Genomic DNA, 22555 nt, shown 5'->3' on the forward strand with positions numbered 1-22555 from the left:
AGCATCCAGAATAGTTATTCCCCATGTAATAACAATTCTGGAGCATCCATTCTTATGGCTTTGTGATGTGTTATTCCTTTATTATTACTGCTATAAGTTATGAATGAATTATTAGCAGTTTGTAATGAAGGTCCAGCTGGGTGTTACCAGTTGGAGTGCCTGTTTCTGCACAGTCTGACACTATCCAATCAGTGCTGCCAGGGCCAGACTGTGCAGGGACACCCCAATAACTGAAAGTAGCCACAGGCATGTTAGGAGTGGTGGCAGGTCCTTTTTAAGTAAACTAATACATGAATAGTTCCTACATGTCACCCATGGAATCCATTCAGAGAACTTTTCCTGCGCTCTTCTCTATTACGTATGTGTGCTCATGAGTCTTCTCAATGCCAGTTTGCGGACCCAAAGCGGGGAAGCAGGGCTGAGAATCGATATAAAATTACTGTACAGTCATGTATTACTGTACCTAACGGTGCTTGCTGGAGGCGACGCATTCCCTTTAATTACTATTACATTGTATATAGCACATTAGTTGTTTTTAACGCTGCCAGCTAATGATTCATAATGTCAGTCACATCATTTCACGAATACATACGCAATCTTCTGGAAGTCTGGCCAATGTAGTGCATGCTCCATCAGTCTGCAGAGCCCACTGTCAGTAATGTTGTTGTCTCTCAAACTATGAAAAGACAATGTTAAAAAGTTTTTCTCTTACTTTCAGTTTTCATAAGTTTGCCCTAATGAGCCCTCTACAGACTACGGGCGCATTCAGACGACCGTAGTGTTTTGCGGTCTGCACATTGTGGATCCTCAAAACACGAATACCGACACGTGTGCATTCTGCCATTTGCGGACCACAAATGGCCGCCACTGTCATAGAAAATGCGGACACGCTCTATCTTTTTTGCAGGGCTGCGGAACGGAAGTACAGATGTGGACAGCACACGGGGTGCTGTCCGCATCTTTTGTGGCCCCGTTGAAATGAATGTGCGCGCACCCATTCCGCCAAATTGCAGAACGGATGCGGACTCATTTATACGGTCGTGTGCCCTACTGGTGTGAGATGTCAATGTCATTGCTGTGAAGCTTAGGAAAGATGGCTGCCCCCATAATCATAGACAGAAAAACAAAATGCATATTAACAATCAGAAAATAAAAACAGATTTGAAAAAATAACGTCTCATCATCTGGTTTTAGTTATTCTCTGACCTGTTAGATAGGTACATGATGTAATCTGTAGTGAAGGTACTCTTCTTACCAGTGACTGTATTTGTGAGTTATAACCTCCCTTCTGATCCTCAGCTGTGTCATGTGACGGACCCTGACTTTCCAAATCACATAGCATGACAGACGTCTTCCGCCGTACATGGACGGCGGCAGTCGGCTAAGGGTAAAACAACCCTTGCAAATAAATCTAGTTGCAGTTGGTGTTTTTATGTCGTCCTCGCCAGTTTCCGAAAAAGGGGGTATGGTGACGGCTAAGTGTTAGTGAGGATCATAGGCCTTGCCACATTTATCATCATTTATGCCAGACATGAATGTAAAGGTCATTGGAATTTCAGTCTGGGAATGATTTCATTTATGATGAGGTCTGAGCCTCACCGTAAATTAAATGCCTCTACCAGGGGCACAGGCCCTGTAAAGACCAGCGTAGCACACACTGGTCTTGATAAATCATGGACGATGGTTCCAAAATTATGACTTCTAAAATAAGACAACAGTAGGCACTTACTATAAAGCCTGGCACTTGTGAAGGCAAGGCATCAACTGCTCAATTCCAATGTCACCAACAGAATTGTGATCCAGCTGTATGCCAACTGGCTTCTTTAAATGCGTCAGGACATAAGCCAATGCTGTGCATTCTGCTGGACCGATCCCACAGTAGGTCATCTTCAAGTGATCAACATCTAGACCTTGCACGGCCTTCTGAGATAATGTGACATCTTGTAATTCATATATACACTTTATGAGCCAGACGAATTCTGGCATAGTATGCATGCTTTTCTTCTCATCCTTCAAAGCAGGTGGTATGGAACGAAAGTGCTTCTGGATACCTTTGGTCAAACATCTTTTAATTTTTTTACGTTTCTTTGGAAGTTTTATTGGCTGCCATGAAGCAACCAGATTGTTGTAAAGCGCATCGGAGAACAGACCTGCCACAAACGTTGCTGTAATCTGCATGTTCCTAATCTCTATTTTGTGGAGCAAAGGTTTAATTTGTCTATGTAGGATCGGCTGTAGACACAGGTGAGAAATTCTGTGCACCCTTCCACAAGATTCACTCGTCGGTTTCCTCTTCCACTTGAACAGCTTGTGGAGTAAAGACGAGCCCACGTCATCGTTCATGATCATATACAATGCTGCAAAAAAACACTGAAACGTAATGTGAATGAATTCATAATATTGGAGTGAAGCCTGCTTTTCATCAGAAAAGTTCCTTGAAAGAACAAGAAACCCTAAGGATAAGTCCTCCTCAGCAACCTCTTCCTTAGCAATTTCATGGTAAGAAAATACATAGAGTCCTTGACAGAGACCATTAAGGGCCAGTTTCCCAAGGTGTCTGATCGAATGAACATTTTCAGAGAGGACATTCTCTCTTACCTTCATCTTTGTTGATGAATGGAGGAGGAAATGTTTAAGCGTGAGAACATACATATCAGTCATGGTCTGCGGTGTTTGGCCACCGCAAGCGATCAGTTGCTTATGGCACTTTGAGACAATCCAGCAGAAGACAGGAATATTGCAAAGTCCAAGCAGAGAAGAATTGGCTTTCACCAAGCTGATAATGTCTCTTGCCGTGTCTGGGTTGCTGTGGTGCTTCTTCATAAAAAACTGAATACCTTCTTCAGAAAAACCTTTTAAATGCATTTCTTTCCTTACGTATTTCCTTAGACTTGCGTTCACAGCATCGGGTCTGCTGGTGAGCACTTTTATACAATCTTTCATCAGATTTCCTTGGATGAGGTTGAAAACCAGACCTGCTATACTTGTCGGTTCAGTAGGAGAGCAATGTTTACTGTCATCTGTGAAAGCAAACCTGAACTCATCGAAACCATCGAATGTGATAAGGACTTGCTTTGGATGGTCAAGAATGTACTGGAATATTTGATCCTGGAGTTGATCTGGTGGCCAGCAGCACTGCTCAAACAGAAGTGTAATTAAAGATATTGGCTTGGTAATACAACACAACCTTCTGCAACTGAATGGGAAAACAAAGCTGAAGTTATGGAATTCCTGCTTATTGGCCCAAAGATGTTGGATTTGTTGAAGCAATGTACTTTTACCACTCCCAGCATCTCCGAGGATGAGAACTGTATCGGCATGGTCATTAATCAGTCCTTGGGCATTAAATATACTCAGGAGATCCTGGTTTTGGGATCCTGGTATATTGTCAGAGTTGTTTGAATGTGTCGGTATCTCCAGAATACTTGGTGTGTAAATGTCCTCCAAACGCATGTTCTCTGACCCATCATAAGTGCTAAGGAACTTCGACTGGGCAGATATTGTGGTCTTCAATTTAGTCTGGTATCCTAAGCAAACTAAACAAGATAAAATAGACAAATTCACTTTTTAATTTCCATATTTCAGTGCGACAAACTGCTCTTGTTTCTCCTCTGTTTTAGTGGGTCATATAGTGGCACTGTATTTTGGAAAATTTTTGATATGTCATTAAAGACATATCAAACGTTTTGATCGTTGGAGGTCCAGACGTTGAGATCTGTTCTGATTCCTAGAATGAAGAGGGAGAAGCACTCACATAGCCTGTTCTCTCCTCGCTGCAGAAGATGGACTCAATAGAAAGTCTATAGCTCCATTTCCTGCAGTGAGGAGACAGCACGCTATGTGAGCGCTTCTCTCTCCTCGTTCTAGCGATCAATGGGGGTCTCAGTGCTTGGACTCCCACCGATCAAAACTGCAAATGAGCCTCTAGGAGCAACGGGGGTGTTGCAGTTACACTTAGTGGCTCTGTTCACTCTGCAACTGCCGCGCCCTCTGACACATGATCACACCTGGCCCTGTCAATCAAAATGCAGAGGCTCCCAGAGGCTCATTTGCAAATAACAAAACATAATTTTTCTCAGCAATGCGGACACATATGAACATAGGACCAACACAGATGCTTTCAGCTGCCAAGTGCACATGTAACAGGTCAGCTAGTTTTACAGGTGCAAAGCTGCTGACAGATGCTTTTAGGCCTTAAAGGGTTATTCCCATCTTGGACATTGGGGGGCATATCACAAGGGTGTGCCCCCAATGTCTGATAGGATATACTTAGAACAGAGCTCACAGAGGGCACATGGCTCAGCTATTTTTGGCACAAACGCGGTCACCGCTCCATTCACTTCTATCGGGCTTATGGAAATAGCCAAGCCAGCCATAGAAATGTATGTAGAGCGGCCAACCATGCATGGTCCACCCTCCAGCACTTTGTGGACTCCTTTCTAAGTATAGGTGTGGGACCCGCACCTATCAGACATTGGGGGCATATCCTGGTAATATGCCCTCAATGTCCAACATGGGAATACCCCTTTAAATTGTTTTCCCTTTATTACAGTTACTAGTCAACGCCTATAACAAAATCTAGCACGTATAAATACATGACGGAATACTAATTCTGGGAACAAAAGAGGAAGTGAAGTTCCGTGGAGTATTAAGCAGGAGGATTTATATGAAAGCGCTGGCAGATGTGCTTTTAAGGAAGTCTAAAAGAAGTCTTTTGTTTTACTGTGGCACCAGAAAGGGGTTTTCTGGGATCTTCTTGTAGCCCTCTTACTCTTACTTGTACTGTAGCAAAGAGAGGATTTATTTCTAATGTATGAATGGCCAGTACGTTGCATGGGCTGGACAGGATGAGGCTATGGTTGGATTTTGGCGATGTAACACACAGCAGTGCGCAGTTGAATTGTGGCCATAGGGAAGGAGGGAGGAACTGATCGAAAACATGTAACTGAAAAGCTCCCATATTGTTCATAAAGACAGAACAGGAGCCTAGAAAACCCCATTAATGAGTCCACTTTAGGGATGAGCGAATCCATTTATAGGAATCAATTTGTTCATCTGAATGAATCTTACATCTGTGAGGGAGCCTCCCTCTACAGACAATTTTCTAATGTTGGCCGCGGGCACGATAATCTTGCGCATGCGTTGTTACTGTGTGCAAATTATCTGCCTAGTAAACCGTAGGAGTGATTGTGCACACACCTCTAAAATTCGTTTAGCGGCGCATGCAGATAAGTTGACGCAAATTCGTTTTGATATCACCACGCCAGCGCATGCGCGAAATAGGTGTCCATGTTAATCAGAGTGTCCAGAGCTGTGGAGACGCTCACTCACAAATGTAAATTCGTTGAGATGAGCAAATTGATTCGTACAAATTGACTCGTTCATCCCTACTTTAGGTGTTCTAGCTATTGCATAAATTGTTAAGATCACCACCTGAGTTGCCAACCTAAGTTTTTCTGTTTTCTAGACAATTTATTCCAAAATCATGAACAGACAATATTTTTTACGGACAAATTGAAAAACATAATGAATGATAAACTTTCCGTCAGGAGGAAGAGCTGGCTAGACTAGTGAGGAAACTTCCATCAGCTCCTGCTCTATAGGGCTTTTGGACCAGAAATCGGCTTGTCTGTGAAGAAGACTGCTCCAGGAAGATGGAAAGATCTAAGGGGCTGCAGAAACCCATCAAGCTATGGCATTTCAGACAGCAGAGTGGCCAGCTACCATGGCTTTACAGACCCTGCTGCTAGGTGAGGGAGAACAAGTTAAGACACTCATCACCATAGCCCAATTCAGGCAAACCTGAAAACCTGCATTACATAGTGGACACCTACAGCCTCAGGTGCCAGTCTATAGCCATAGTAAAATGGAATTAAGTGTCTTCAATTACCATCTAACCAGCCACCATACCTCATCATCTGGTGACAGAAACTGCACCTTGTTCCTACTAGTTGCTGAATGTACAGCAAGTTATCCTTTTAAAGCAAACTCAGCAAGGGACAAAAAAGAACACCAATCCTCCTGATTCTCCGCCACAAAACAGCTATGTCTCCAGATTCTGATTGACGCGTTCGGTCTGACCATTCGACTGCGGGTGAAAAGCAGAAGAGAACGACAACCGAACCCCCAAGCGAGAACAGAAGGCCTTCCAGAATCTGGAAACAAATTGCGTGCCCCTATCAGATACGATGTCTGAAGAAATGCCATGCAATTTAACAATGTGATCAACAAACGCTTGCGCCTTAGCATTGGGTAACCCAGGAAAGGGAATGAAATGCGCCATTTTGCTAAAACGGTCCACTACTACCAGAATCACAGTCTTCCCCGAGGAACGAGGCAGGTCCGTAATGAAGTCCATGGACAGATGCGTCCAAGGACGGGAAGGAATGGGTAACTGGAGGAGAACCTGATGGCCGTGAATGAGGGACCTTGGCACGAGCGCAGGTCTCGCAGGCTGCCACAAAACCCTCAACCGTCTTACGAAGAGCCGACCACCAGAATCTCCGAGCAATGAGATCCACTGTGGCTCTACTCCCCGGGTGCGCAGCAAGGACAGTATCGTGGTGTTCCTTAAAAACCTTGTGTCGTAAAGCGAGAGGCACAAACAACCTCCCAGAGGGACAAAGATCAGGAGCCTCTGCCTGGGCTGCCTGAACCTCTGCCTCCAAATCAGGATAAAGAGCAGAGACGACCACCCCTTCAGCCAAAATGGGACCCGGGTCTTCAAAGTTCCACCCTCCCGGAAAACAACGTGACAGTGCATCCGCCTTTACATTTTTAACCCCAGGGCGGAACGTAACAACAAAATTAAACCTAGAAAAGAACAAAGACCATCTGGCCTGTCTCGGGTTCAGACGCTTGGCCGATTCCAAGTAGGCCAGATTCTTATGGTCTGTAAACACGGTAATAGGGTGTCTGGCTCCCTCTAACCAATGGTGCCATTCCTCAAAAGCTAATTTGATGGCCAACAACTCCTTATCTCCCACATCGTAATTTCTCTCTTCAGAGGAGAGTTTCCTTGAGAAAAAGGCACACGGTCGCCATTTGGCAGGAGAGGGACCCTGAGATAAGACCGCACCCACACCCACCTCAGAAGCGTCCACCTCAACAATAAAAGGTAGAGAGACATCAGGTTGTACCAAAATGGGAGCGGAAGCAAAACTCTCTTTGATACTAGAAAAGGCTTTAAGCGCATCTACCGACCACGAAGAAAAATCTACCCCCTTTTTAGTCATATCAGTGAGTGGCTTAACAACAGAGGAATAATTCAAAATGAACTTTCTGTAATAATTGGCAAACCCAAAAACCGCATCAGCGCCTTCTGATTCTCAGGAAGCTCCCAATCAAGCACAGCGCTGACCTTCTCAGGGTCCATGCGAAAACCAGAAGCGGAGAGAAGAAAACCAAGAAATTGAATCTCCGGAACCCCAAACACACATTTTTCCAGTTTAGCGTACAATTTATTATCCCGCAGAATCAGCAAGACCTGACGTAGGTGGTCTCGATGAGTCTTGAAATCAGGAGAAAAAAATCAAAATGTCATCTAGATACACCAGTACAAATTTCCCCATTAAATGATAAAAAATGCTGTTCACAAAATGTTGGAAGACGGCCGGAGCATTCATCAAACCAAAGGGCATAACCAAATTCTCGAAATGACCCTCAGGGGTATTGAAGGCCGTCTTCCATTCGTCCCCTTGCCTGACCCTGACTAGGTTGTATGCCCCTCTTAAAGGGAATCTGTCACTAGCAATTTACCAATTTTTTTTTTCATGAATCCATGTTTAACAGAGTACCTTTTTTCCATCTGTCTTGTTCTTTTGATTGTGAGTCTTGTCATTTCTTCCAAAAATCTAATCTTATGATATGTAAATGACGCTGTAAGAAGCCCAGAGGGGCGTTATTCTTTCTCCACAGTGCCCAGGAACGCCTCCTCTGAAGTGCCGTGCCCGCCTAAATTTGAAAACTAATAACGCCTCCAAGTTCATCTAAATCGCCTCCCAGAGGCGCGGCTAAGTGCTCAACACCCCCCCCCCCCCACTCCTCAGCGCCGCGCTCTGCGGCAAACACCCCGATCCTCCTCTCGCCGGCATCCCAAATCCCACGCAGGAGCAGTGCCGGCGATTGCCTGCGCTATGATAAGATGACCGAGGGCACTGCTCCTGCGAGGGATTTGGGATGCCGGCGAGAGGAGGATCGGGGTGTTTGCCGCAGAGCGCGGCGCTGAGGAGGGGGGTGTTGAGCACTTAGCCGCGCCTCTGGGAGGCGATTTAGATGAACTTGGAGGCGTTATTAGTTTTCAAATTTAGGTGGGCACGGCACTTCAGAGGGGCGTTCCTGGGCACCGTGGAGAAAGAATAACGCCCCTCTAGGCTCCTTACAGCGTCATTTACATTTTATAAGAATCGATTTTTTGAAGAAATGACAAGACTCACAATCAAAAGAACAAGACAGATGGAAAAAAGATACTCTGTTTAACATGGATTCATGAAAAAAAAATTTTTGGTAAATTGCTAGTGACAGATTCCCTTTAAATCCAACTTAGAAAAAACCTTAGCCCCAACAATCTGGTTAAACAGGTCCGGGATCAGAGGAAGCGGATATGGGTCACGAATCGTGATACGGTTCAGCTCCCTGAAATCCAGACAAGGTCTTAAAGAACCATCTTTTTTCTTAACAAAAAAAAAAAACAGCGGCAACAGGTGACTTCGAAGGTTGGATGTGTCCCTTTCTCAGGCTCTCAGAGATATAAGTACGCATAGCGACTCTTTCAGGTTGGGAGAGATTGTATAAACGTGATTTTGGCAGTTTGGCGCCTGGGATGAGATTAATAGGGCAGTCGTACTCCCTGTGCAGGGGCAACTCCTGGACACCACTCTCGGAAAACACATCCGAAAATTCTGAGAGAAAAGATGGCACAGTCTTGGTAGAAGCCTCTGAAAGAGACGCCGTGAGGCAATTCTCTCTGCAAAACTCACTCCAACCATTTATTTGTCTTGCTTGCCAATCAATGGTGGGGTTATGTTTAGTGAGCCAGGATAGCCCCAACACTAGAGGAGTAGGTAATCCGCTTAAGACGAAACATGACATATCCTCAAAATGAGCGTCAGCCACAGTCAAACGGATATTGTGAACTATGCCCTTTAACGATCTTGAGAAAGTGGAGCGGAATCGATAGCAAAAACAGGTATATCCTTTTCCAAAGTGCATACCTGGAAACCATGCGTTATTGCAAATTGATTATCAATGAGATTGACAGCTGCTCCACTATCTACAAAAAAATCTCACAAACAATGTTCTTGCTGTCTAGCGCCACCCTGGCAGGTAGGAGAAAACGGGAACTACAAGTAAACGGCAACCCTTCAATTTCTGCATCAACCTTGCCAATAGTAGAAAATGGAAAGTTTTTAGAGGGTTTTTTTCTTTTTGTTTTTCTTTTATTACCCTCAGAAAACTCCATGAATCTCCTAGAGGGGCAAACATTAGCCAAATGATTTATACCCCCACAACAGAAACAAACCCTCCTCTGAGAGCTGAATCTTCTACTATCAGAGGTAAGCAAACCCAGCTGCATAGCCTCCTCCTCAGAGGGGATTGAGAGAGACTGAGACCCCTGCGCACTGAATGAGACAGCCCCACTGTCCTTGGACTGAATATGACAGGAAGGAGTAGTCTCCTCTCTCTCTCTAAGACGCCTGTCAATACAAACAGCTAGAGACATGGCAGATTCTAACGAGGCTGGTCTCTCATGAAAAGCAAATGCATCTTTCAATCTTTCCGACAGATCATGGCAAAATTGACTTCGGAGTGCAGCATCATTCCAACCAGTATAAGCTGCCCATCTCCGAAATTCTGAACAATATATCTCTGCGGACTGTTTACCCTGGCATAAAAGACGCAGTTTAGATTCAGCCAGAGCAATACGATCTGGGTCATCATATATCTGCCCCAGGGCTACAAAAAATTCATCCACCGATCGGAGGGGCCGTGCCCTCACCGGCAGCAAAAAGGCCCAAGACTGAGTGTTATCCCTGACTGAGCAGCGAGATGATGATCCCCACCCTCTGCTCCTCATCACCAGAGGAATGGGGAAGTAGGCGAAAATCTAGTCGGCATGTAGGCGAACAAAATTCTCATTACCCCCGGAGAACGTATCTGGAAGCGAGATCTTAGGCTCGGAATAAACTCCATGAACGCCAGCAGAACCGGTCACCTGAAACTGAGACACAGTTTTACGGAGATCTGCTACCTCCAGCAAAAGACCTTGCATGCGGTCAATCAAGGCTGAAACCTGATCCATGCTTAAGACGGTTATGGCGGTTTATAATGTCACGGATGGTGTTGCAGAAAGCTGGAACTTATAAATAAACATCCGACTGGCTTGATCACAAATTAAGGAGCATATGGGTGAGCCCTATAAAACCCCTAGAGCTCTCCCTGACTGCTATGCCCATGCAAAGGTCTTTATGGTAGACGATTGCATGTCCACGTACCTTATACTGTATCACACCTGAAAACCCTATAATAGTGAGGGGACACGACCACCGGCTCCCTGCACTTAATACGGACGGAGTCAGGGTCATCTAGAATCAAGCCAGCAAGGAAACACAAATAAAGAAAAAACACTTATCTGAGGAATCAGCAGTAGCAGTCTCCAGCAGTGAACAACTCATCCAGGAAGAAGTATAAACCGCAAAGTGAGGCAGTATGGGAGGGAATATAAAGGGAGACAATTAGAGTAAATAGGTGACAGCTGGGAGAAGGAAAAGAGATGACAAAGTGAAACCAAAACAAAGAACATCATGCAAGAGGTAGAGAAGAACGTCTAACAGACCTTCTCACAGAACTGGCGGTGACAACTGTCCAGTGAACTACAGTGGTGTGTGTAGTGTGTTTGCTAAAATCATAAAGTCTACTATTTGTAACAATATTGGTCTTCCATTTCACAGATCTCATAAGCAGAGAGCTTCACTTACCATCTGTGACTTGTGCTACTAGCCCATGGCCTAAGTTATAAATGAATTCTATGAAGCATCTTGCAGGTTCATTTCCCTTCAATCTGAGGAGATCAAGAAGTCTTCTTGCCTTTAAAGCCATAAAAATAATTGAACATGTTATAATAAAATAAAGTGTATATTATTAATGCAGAAGCAAAACATTAGCTAAACAAACACTGTACATAACTGAAAAAACAATAACTTTGTCCTCGATTTAGGCAAACTTAAAAGGGTTGTCCCTTTTCACAGTCTCTTCTTGTTATAGAAGGGGTAGCCTGAAATAAGGCTGATTATAGGATGCCCTGCTGTAATAATGTACAGGACAGGCGTGCAGAAACTGTTCAATTCCCTTAGAGCACTATCACAAGAGAAGTGCCTGTGGCATGGGCATAGCTATAGGGTGTGCAGAGGTAGCAGTCGCTACCGGGCCCAGGAGCCTGAGGGGCCCAAAGACCCTTGTGCCACATAAGAAGACACTGGTATTATAGAAAGTGCATGCTGGTCAAGTTACACCTCTGGCTGAAGGGAAGGGGTAGGTCAAGAATTTAGCATTGGGGTTGGTGTTTCAATTTTTGCCTCAGGCAGCATGAAGGCTAAGTGCTTCCTTGCCCCTGGCCACAAAGCTTTGAGGGAAGAGGGGCCCAAGCTGAACTCTTACACAAGGGTCCATGAGCCTTTAGCTACGCCCCTGGCCTGTGGCGCTGTTAGGTAACGGGGGTCAGCCAGCAGCTGTTCACTTGTCCTGCCAGGTCCTGAGTCAGGGCCAGAACATCAACCAGAAGAATGCCCTTCTTCTGTGCACTCTTCTAATTGAAGTCAGTGGGCTGTCCGTGTAATGCATGGGTCCTCCAAAGAATTATTTGTAGCTGTTTTCATGTCACAGACGTACCGAGACATACGGACGTCCCCGCGACAGTGGGTGACAGAAGATCTGTGAGACTGGAAACATGTGCTTTGATCTGACAGGTTTCCTTGTGGATCAATAGACGTCTGTGTTGTTTCTGATACAGGCCACACCTCTAACCTCCAGGTGTTGCTATTGTGGTCATTTAACTTTCTTATTTATAGTTGCTTCTCCCACAATGCTGTGCGGTTTATAGCTTCAGTGGTATCTGTGGTCTGCTGGTGTTTGGTTCTCGGCTGTGTTCCTGTTGCTGCCATAGCTACTGGAAAGTTAAGTGTTTCCTTTCCCTTTTGCATTTTGTTTTGGTTTATCTGTGTGTTGTTTTTACCCTGCCCTTTGTTGTAGGCCTGAGAGAGACTCCTGGTCGTCCTTCCTTTCTGGAGGAACAGGTAGTCTCAGGCCTGTCACTATCGCCAGGGTCTTATAGGGTGAGTTAGGCCTCTAGGTACACCTGCGTATGAACTCACCTACCTTTGGGTTCTGTTCATACTGATAGCCAGTCAGGACTGTGACTAGGGATTTGAATAGGCGGTGTCCTTCTTTCTTCCCTATCTTTCATGCCTTGTTCCTTTTTCCCTCTCCTTCTTCATCTGGTGTGGTGTCTCCCTCCTACACACGGGTGTGAAATTTCCTCTGTTAGTTTTGAATGGGAGACCCCACTATTAATGATGAATGATCTAAAGGGGTATTTGAAATGGGTTTTCTAAAACTGGCAACCCATTTGAGCCACACCTTTGAAGAACCCCCAATGTATTGTTAATACAACAATAGATTGCTAACACTTTTACATAGCTCCCTCTAGGTAAAAGAGTCATTAGAAAATTTTCTGCAGACCTGTCAATACATGGGTTGTCTAAGATCGCAATGTTGATGGCCTGTCCTTGTATAGACCACCAATATCAGATCAGTGAATGTCCAACTCTTGCCATCCTGGCTGATCAGCTGTTTTAGGGGCTCCATTCGTGAATTGAATAACAATTCCATAATACATAGAACAGTCACTATTAAATACTATATGAAGTTTAACTTTTTTAGTATATAGACAAAGGTAAGCAATGTAGAGACTATAATGCTGTCACCAGCACAACAGCCCTTTTAAAAGGTTGGTAGACCATCAATATTGTAATTTTGGACAACCCCTTTAATTTTAAATTGCCTATACTTTCAACAGATTGCATATTACATGCAATAGTGAATGGCTTTTTAAAGAGGTGTATCAAAAAAATAGAAAACAGTGAAAGAAAAAAATACAAAAATAAAAGAATCCAACATGCATATATTATTTAAAGGTAAATTGTGTTAGTGTCAAGTCACCTTTTGTGATGTTGAGTATATAGGCAGCTGTATATGCTCAATTTCAATCTGTGTGATACAGTGATGCTCCAAAAGTTGTTGCAAAACAGCATTTATGTAGTTATGGGTCAACTGGACAATTCTTGGTCGTTCCCTTTGTAGATACTGAGAAGGTTGAGAGAGGTCTTCTGGAGGCTGTAGACAGAGGTGACCTTCATGAGCAGAATCCTCAACGTCATGTAGAACATCCAAAAACAGTTTACAAGCAGTTTCACCTTTGCAGGTGACAGTGTCCAAGAGGTTCCTAGCCAGAGTGGACAAAGGTTGACCCACAAGACTCAATCCTTCATAGTCTTCCCAGTTAAGGACATTTTGAGAAAGAAGGTGGTCAAGCAAACATTCATATTTCTCCACTAATCCTCCAGCCAACGTAGAGACCAAGTGAGCTCTGTTCGTCTGGACAGTCTGCAGTGAGCTCATTCCACATTCTGATTATAGAGGAATATCATACACCCCATATAGAGGAGAACGACTTCTAAATAGCCCAAAAAAAAAGTAAAGGTATAGACTTAGAGATATAAACTTCACATGTCAAGCACCACATTTGTCTGGCTGTCACCAATCTTCACAAACTATCCATCAATTAACAAAACTATAGTGTAAGTTTCCCCCTATAATATGTAAAAAAATTTAACCCTAGAATTTAGTTTTTAAGGGGTTATCCAATAGTACAAATGCCCCCATAATGCCCATGCCCCTCCTATAGACGATACTTACCTGGTCCCCGTCACCCCCGTCTCTCCGGATCAAAGAGGATATAAATGTTACACTTGATGCAGGGTCTGAACTCACCCTTAGGCTACATGCACACGACCGTTGTGTGTTTTGTGGTCCGCAAATTGCGGAACGGCATGGACAGACATTAATATAACTGCCTATTCTTGTCCGCAAAACGGACAAAATAGGACAGGTTATATTTTTTTGGGCGGACCACGGAACGGAGCAACGGATGCGGACAGCACACGGAGTGCTGTCCGCATCTTTTGCGGCCCTATTGAAGTGAATGGGTCCGCATCCAAGCCACAAAAACTGCGGCTCGGATGAGGACCTAAACAACGGTCGTGTGCATGAGGCCTTAAACAGATGAATTTACATCTTAAGAGTGAATTCACTCCACATGTTAACTCATCAGCACTGGACACATTTAATAAAGCTGTCACTCTTGACATTGAAACTCTCAAACAAAAATCTATTGAGACACCTTTGAAACATCCGAATATGTCCACTGCTGATCTTGATTCGATCATTCGAGTGATGTTAACAATTCTTTATTTATCACAAGCAATATTATAATAATAATATCCATTGCTTTATGCAAGAGAGCATTTACATGGAAACGTACTTTTAGATGTTACAATATCACCAATCCAAATATCATATCGTACAGTTACAAAAGGTGCTGAGTGTATACATACTCCAATGCAAATACAATCTCGCAATTGACAGCACAAGACACAATTTCTGATTAATGACCAGAAATATATTATAATAAGATAGATTATTAAATTTAATATTTAATACATAACATTAACCATAAACCACCCCGGTGAGGGACTATGCAGGATCGGCAAAAGACAAACTGTCTACTTTGTATGATTTAAAGATCAGTATGATGTATGGATTCTGTGAACAGGGCTAGATGACCCTGAGGGCCAGTTACCTCTTTTAGGTCGGATATGGGCCCGTGCATGCTGCTTCTATTGGAGGCAAATTAAGTGTGTGTTGTCAGATGTTAGTAATCCGTGTCCTCCTTGCGTGGAAATTTAGCCAGGGTTTCCAAATCTTAAGGAACATCTCCCTTTTTCCTAAATTCCACCCCACTAATTCTTCCATAAGGCAAATGTGGTGGACTTCCTCCATCCATTCTTCTACCCTTGGAGACTCCCTTTCTCTCCATCTCTTTGGTATAAGGATTTTCGCAGCTCAAGTGTGTGGGGAGGTTGTCAGCTGAGGGTGTTAAATCTAACTGGGGTTTCCACAACAATACTAAATCTGGGGTCAGTGATATACACGTGTTGCATATAATATTAATCTTTTTCCCAATTTCTTCCCAAAAATGGCTCAGGGAGGGGCAAGACCACCATATGTGGGAGATCGTCCCCCTTCCTTCGAGGCATCTCCAGCACTTATCATCAGGGATCAGGTTTATTTTGTGTAGGAAATCTGGCATCCTGTACCACCTCGTGAGAATTTTGAAAGAGTTTTCCTGTAAACTAATGCTTCTGGAGAAGCCATGTGAGTGAGTTAAGATAAATTGACTTCTGAGTCTGATACGTTTATCTGAAGCTCGTTTTCCCACGCCTTTAAGTACAGGGGTTTCTCAGAAGGTGGTGCAAGGAGTAGCTGGGTGTATAAGTAGGATAGCATTTTCGGAGGAGGCCTATTGGAGGACAGTGATAGGTTTTCTAACCATGTAGGATCTAAAGCTTCCCTAGCATATTTTTTCTTGTATTCCCTACAAGTGATGGTCAGATCTCTTATAGCTAATGAATTCCTAAAGGGCCTCAGAATTTTCTCTGTCATGTCCTGTATGAAGGAATCTAAGTCAGAGGTTTTGCGCAAGTTTGAGATTCTCGTCTCTGTAAGGTTGTACCAACACTGCTGATTTACACTCCTTTTACCTCTCATAAAGTAAGTTTATTATGATGCATCAGGAGACCTGCTGTTTTCTGACAGTATGAAAGCATAGTGTTAGACATTTCAGACATAAACAAGGACTTCTTTCTATTTTTATAGGCAACCCACATGTATCTTGTGACATTTGTGCCCATAAGACTACGTTCAATATCGACATGTAGTTTGTTATTGGACAGGTCCGCTAGTTCGGTCCATCTTTCTAGGTGTATAGCATGATGGTAAGTTCTTAAGTCAGGGAAAGAGAGACCCCCTGCTGCTTTCTTCTTGATGAAAAGAGAATAGGAGAGACGTGACTTTCCACTAGCCCACAAGAACTTAGTAAAAAGCCTCCTAAAATCTGCAAAAAGCCTGTCAGGGATTTTTATAGGTAGACATCTTAAGATATATAGTATCTGTGGTAGGGCATATGTAGTCAGTACATTCTAATCCTACCTAACCAAGACAGGAAGGGGATTTTGATAAAGCTGAGGTAGGTCTTGATCTTGGCAAATAAGGGAGGGTAATTTAGACTATAGAATTGCTGGGGATCTGAAGGTACTTGAATTCCCAGGAACTTTATAGCTCGTCTTGGCCATTGGAATGACGAGAGTGGGACTAGAGCATCCGCTCTTTTCTTCTCTATGGAGACATTAAGTATCTCTGATTTCTCATAGTTAATTTTGAAATTGGAGATTTCTCCATAGTCTTCCAGTAGCTCCATAATTTCTGGTAAGGCTTCTTCTGGATTAGTGACTAGCAGTAGAAGGTCATCGGCGAAAGCCGCTATTGAGTGTGTGTTGCGCCCTATTTGGAGACCCTTAATTCTGTCTGATGCCCTTATTTTATTTAGGAAAATCTCTAGAGCCAGCACAAAGAGTGTGGGTGACAGGGGGCAACCTTGACGCGTCCTATTTGTGATCCCGAAGTGAGCAGAGAGGTATCCATTAGCCAAGACTTTTGCCGAAGGACCTCCATATAGAGTGAAAATTGCAGCAACGAACGTGGAGGGGAAGCCAAAATGTAAAAGTGCATCTTTCATAAATGACCAGCTTACCCTATCAAAGGCCTTCTCCGCGTCCGTTCCTACAAGTATCAAAGGGGTCCTCTCTTTTCTAGCATAATGGATGGCGTGAAAAATCCTGCGTACATTATGTCTACCTTCTCTGCCCCCCACGAATCCCACCTGTTCTTCTTTAAGAAGTCGGGGAAGAAATTTGGCTATCCTGGCTGAGAATTTATGCCCATAGTTTCACGTCAGCATTCAAAAGCGAAATGGGCCTATAACTGCCGCATCTACTTGGGTCTTTCCCTTCTTTATGTGGAACTACTATATGGGCCATCAGGGATTGTGAGGGAAGGGGAGACCCTCTTAACAGCGAATTACAGAGTTTAGTGAGTTGGGGAAGTAGTGGCTTCTGGAGTTTTTTATAGTACAGTATGGGGAGACCATCCGGACCCGGACATTTACCAGAAGGAATGCTCAAGAGACAGTCCCTCACCTCTTCCTCCGTGATAGGGGCTAATAAGCTATCTACCTCCTCAGCCCTAAGTTTGGGAACCACCACTAGTTAATGAAAGAAGCAGCTTTCTTTTGTTTATCCTTAGGGTCTACTGTTTGTAAGTTGTACAATGAGGAGTAAAAGGATGCGAATTCATTTGCTATTGCTGGAGTTGAGGTCAGGGATTCACCTTTACTGTTTTGGATGCGTGCAATATGCGTCTTTTCCCTTTGACCCTTTATTAATCGAGTGAGCAATTTTGAACCCCTATTACCGTGGACATAAGTCTGAAATTTCACCATTTTGAGAATCTTTGCTGACCTAATATTTAGAAGATCTGCGGTACGCCAGACCTGGTGGGTATTGCGATTGTGAGGTCACGGTCAATGGCAAGCGAGGGTCACTCACAGTTATATATGGAAACCCTGGGCAGGCGTACAGCAGTGAAGGAGAGGCTGGCACAGAAGTCCTCTGGGGCACACTCTGTATTTAGGGACCAGGCCTGGTGGTGGATGAGGTGCCCTGGATGTTGCAGGTGTTTTATGTGCCTGGGGCAAGGTCCCTTTAAGGTTCGTGACGCCAGTGCCAATTGGACGGTGGCACACCGTGTAGTGATAGGTGGAATAATTGAGGAATCAGTAAGTAAACCCAACGTCTTTTTACTTGAAGAACACGGTTTAAACTTTGTACATACAGATCAGTTGATAAATGATGGTAATGCAGTTCCTCAGACAGTACTTCACAAACAGGTAGACTTCAGATGGCGGCAGGAAATAAACAGGCAAGATACTTGGAGGAACCCAATGGTGATTGCTTTACAGTGCAACCCTGCTCTATCCCCTTCAGCTATTCTAGCTGGCTGGATGCCAATGCCCAGATGCCTAAATGCTGGCTTATGTCCTTGGTATATCGGTTCTTTCTCCAATATCGGCACTTGCTGTATTCTATATAACCTCTGTCCATCATGGTACTTATCTGACCTGGTATTGTCCTGAATTGCCTGGAGGGTAACTGCTGGTTTTCTCCCAGGAGGTGCTATCCTGTCACTGGGGCGTCTTCAGAGCTAACTAAGGCTCTCTTGATCCACAGGTAGGCTAGGATCCCTCTACTAGCCCCCTGGTTACAACTAACAGCCTGGGCTGTCCAGCTGCATGTCAGGAGAAGGCTCTGGCTTGAGCCTTCTAACTTGTCTCTGCAGACTCCTGACCTTGAACTCTCTTCCTCTGTCTGGGCCTGAAGATTTATACTAGGGGCTCCCTATCTCCCTCTAGTGTATGGGATGACTAACTACAAAGACTAGGCCTGATAATGAAATATTACATACAAACAATACTTTATAAATCACATAAAATGCACAATTTAAAGATGACATTTCTGTCCCTAGTGAGGAGAAGTAACGCACACCCCAATTGACCCTCGTGTAGTGCCCACGCTTAGCTAGTGGGGACACTACAGATCTTTAAGTCGCATACGCAGTTTGATTATGTCCTCATGAGTTACTTTGGAGGGCTGTCTCTTATTAAGGTTTTCAAGCACAGATACAGTGGCGGAAATAATTATTTGACCCCTCACTGATTTTGTAAGTTTGTCCAATGACAAAGAAATGAAAAGTCTCAGAACAGTATCATTTCAATGGTAGGTTTATTGTAACAGTGGCAGATAGCACATCAAAAGGAAAATCGAAAAAATAGCTTTAAATAAAAGATAGCAACTGATTTGCATTTCATTGAGTGAAATAAGTATTTGAACCCTCTAACAAAAAAAGACTTAATACTTGGTGGAAAAACCCTTGTTTGCAAGCACAGAGGTCAAACGTTTCTTGTAATTGATGACCAAGTTTGCGCACATTTTAGGAGGAATGTTGGTCCACTCCTCTTTGCAGATCATCTCTAAATCCCTAAGGTTTCGAGGCTGTCTCTGTGCAACTCTGAGCTTGAGCTCCCTCCATAGGTTTTCGATTGGATTAAGGTCCGGAGACTGACTAGGCCACTCCATGACCTTAATGTGCTTCTTCTTGAGCCACTCCTTTGTTGCCTTTGCTGTATGTTTTGGGTCATTGTCGTGCTGGAACACCCATCCACGACCCATTTTCAGTTTCCTGGCAGAGGGAAGGAGGTTGTCGCTCAGGATTTCACGATACATGGCTCCGTCCATTTTCCCGTTTATGCGAATAAGTTGTCCTGTGCCCTTAGCAGAAAAACACCCCCAAAGCAAAATGTTTCCACCCCCATGCTTGACGGTGGGGACGGTGTTTTGGGGGTCATAGGCAGCATTTTTCTTCCTCCAAACACAGCGAGTTGAGTTAATGCCAAAGAGCTCTATTTTGGTCTCATCAGACCACAGCACCTTCCCAGTCACTCTCTGAATCATTCAGGTGTTCATTGGCAAACTTCAGACGGGCCTGCACATGTGCCTTCCTGAGCAGGGGGACCTTGCGAGCCCTGCAGGATTTTAATCCATTGCGGTGTAATGTGTTTCCAATGGTTTTCTTGGTGACTGTGGTCCCTGCTAATTTGAGGTCATTAACTAACTACTCCCGTGTAGTTCTAGGATGCTTTTTCACCTTTCTCAGAACCATTGACACCCCACGAGGTGAGATCTTGCGTGGAGCCCCAGAGCGAGGTCGATTGATGGTCATTTTGTGCTCCTTCCATTTTCGAACAATCGCACCAACAGTTGTCACCTTCTCTCCCAGCTTCTTGCTAATGGTTTTGTAGCCCATTCCAGCCTTGTGCAGGTCTACAATTTTGTCTCTGACATCCTTGGACAGCTCTTTGGTCTTTCCCATGTTGGAGAGTTTGGAGTCTGCTTGATTGATTGATTCTGTGGACAGGTGTCTTTTATACAGGTGACTAGTTAAGACAGGTGTCCTTAATGAGGGTGACTAATTGAGTAGAAGTGTCTAACCACTCTGTGGGAGCCAGAACTCTTAATGGTTGGTAGGGGTTCAAATACTTATTTCACTCAATGAAATGCAAATCAGTTGCTATCTTTTATTTAAAGTTATTTTTTCGATTTTCCTTTTGATGTGCTATCTGCCACTGTTAAAATAAACCTACCATTGAAATGATACTGTTCTGAGACTTTTCATTTCTTTGTCATTGGACAAACTTACAAAATCAGTGAGGGGTCAAATAATTATTTCCGCCACTGTATTTGGGATATCACTGAATCTACCTCTTTCGTCCTTTGCTTACGGACCCACGACCCTAAGGCAATTAATTCCCCTCTAACAAAGGCCTTGTGCGCCTCCCAGGTGATGGGTGTGGCCATCTGTGGGTCATTGTTAATCTCAAAAAACATGTTTACTTTCTCTTCTATCTGGGATCTGTGTTTGACATCCTCTAGAAGGGTCTCATTAAGCCTCTAAGTCCAGGATCTAGGAGGGGCACCCAGGAAATGAATTCCTAACGAGACTGGCGCGTGATCTGTAACTGTAATTGGTCCTATGCTCGCAGTCTCCACTCTTTCCAGGAGGTAATTTGACAAATAAATGTAATCTAGCCTCCTATATGTGCCATGCATTGCCGAGTAAAAAGTATAATCTTTCCCCTGAGGGTGAAGCACTCTCCAGACATCTGAAATCTGATGGGCATCTAAGGCCTTTCTCAATTTCTTCACCTGTGGGGCAGAGTGTCTTGGGAGAAGAGAGGTGGAGTCTATAGGGTGGTCCAAAGCTAAGTTGAAATCTCCTCCCAGCAACAAAGCGCCTTCCCTAAACACATGTAGTTTTTGTAGAATCTCCACTAGCCATTTGACCTGATTCATGGTGGGAGCGTACACATTGGCAATAGTAACCTTGGAACGAAAGAGTGTTCCCTTTACAAAGACAAAACGTCCTGTCGGATCAACTGATTGTGCCTGAATTTGAAATGGGAGACCTTTTCTAAACCCTATTGAGACTCCCTTGGAAGCTGACGTGTGGGAACTGTATATCCATGTGGAGAACATATTCGTGTAAAGTGTGGGTATTCTATTGTGTCTGAAATGGGTTTCCTGCAATAGCAATATGTCTACCTTCTCTTTTTTTAACATCTGAAAAACCCTACTTCTCTTTTGTGGCCCATTTAAGCCATTCACGTTAAGTGATATTACTTTCAAGGGATCCATAAATTTATCCTATATATTTTATCTCGCAAAAAAGGCTGATCCTCTACATCTGCCACAGAGTACGTACATCGCCGGGTGTAACTACTAACATGTAGATAAACAAAAGGAACATACCGTGTATCTACGGAACTAAGGAGTGCAGCTCCGCACACTTCCACCCCTAACCATGTAGGGTACAATTTCTTATGGTTAAGGCATAGGAAGGATCAGGAGTGTGCGAGCTGGGCCCCCATCATTAGGGGTAGAAAACGTATCTTCCGAAAAGAAGACAGTTTTAGTGGGCGGGGGAAGCCAACTAAAGGACCAACATCAAAGATCGGGCAGCTAATTTAACATGGGAAAATTAAACTCCTAGGCCAGGAAAAAAGTGTCACATCATTATAATGTGTTAAGGAAACATAGAGTAAGTGTATCGCAATACATGCCAACCACCCAATTATCCCTGTTACTCAAACAGGTTATCCGGAATCGGCTTTGATATTCGTGCGCCTGGGGGGTATGGCCGGCATGGATCGCAGCACAAGCTGTATGCTTTAGAATAGGATTAATCGCACAGGCAACCGACATAAATCTGCTGTGTAAATACATATTAATTCCATAATATAGGGTACATAGCTGATAATCACTGCTTCTGATAACCTCCATTTTTGCGAAGTCACAGACTTACGCTGCAGCATACACAATTTAGAGTGGAAAGACGGGTTGTATATCTGTGAGGGGGGATCTAGAGGGGGCAGAAGGGGGGGAGGGGGGGAGGATGGGGGGAAAGGGGGGGAGTGGATGGGGGGTTAGCATGGGTAAGATTATGGAAATTGTATATTTAAATTGTAAGCGACTCTATAACCTCTCACACCCTCGTAATAAAGACATTCAAGTCCTTGACTTTTCCAGCTTGAAAGGAATAACGCCTCAGGTCTCTCCTCCGAACTCCTTCTTCGAGGCTCCATTCCCGCTTCTCTTTCTCTGCCTCTGCCTCTGGGACTTGACCTGTCTTCCTGGGGTCCACGATGCAGGAAGTGGCAAATGTGGAACGTCCGTGATCTCCTGAGCTAAGTTCCAATCTTGGATTTCTTGGT

General features: G+C 44.0%; 1 protein-coding gene across 2 annotated transcripts in view; it reads right to left on the reverse strand.

Annotated features, from left to right (window-relative positions):
• NOD2 (nucleotide binding oligomerization domain containing 2) overlaps positions 1-22555 on the reverse strand; it is a 60069-nt gene that overhangs the window by 15020 nt on the left and 22494 nt on the right. For both annotated transcript variants that reach the window (XR_005774502.1, XM_040409313.1), the window contains exons 2-5: positions 13216-13729; positions 10977-11085; positions 1730-3536; positions 593-676 (exon numbers count right to left, since the gene is read on the reverse strand). Coding sequence is in view for 1 of the 2 variants with exons in the window: in XM_040409313.1 (XP_040265247.1) it covers positions 593-676; positions 1730-3536; positions 10977-11085; positions 13216-13674 (2459 nt within the window). In the remaining variant the exon portion in view is untranslated. The remainder of the gene's footprint in view (positions 1-592; positions 677-1729; positions 3537-10976; positions 11086-13215; positions 13730-22555) is intronic.

This window comes from Bufo bufo, chromosome 10 (genome assembly GCF_905171765.1).
Source record: "Bufo bufo chromosome 10, aBufBuf1.1, whole genome shotgun sequence".
Taxonomy (NCBI): Eukaryota; Metazoa; Chordata; class Amphibia; order Anura; family Bufonidae; genus Bufo; species Bufo bufo.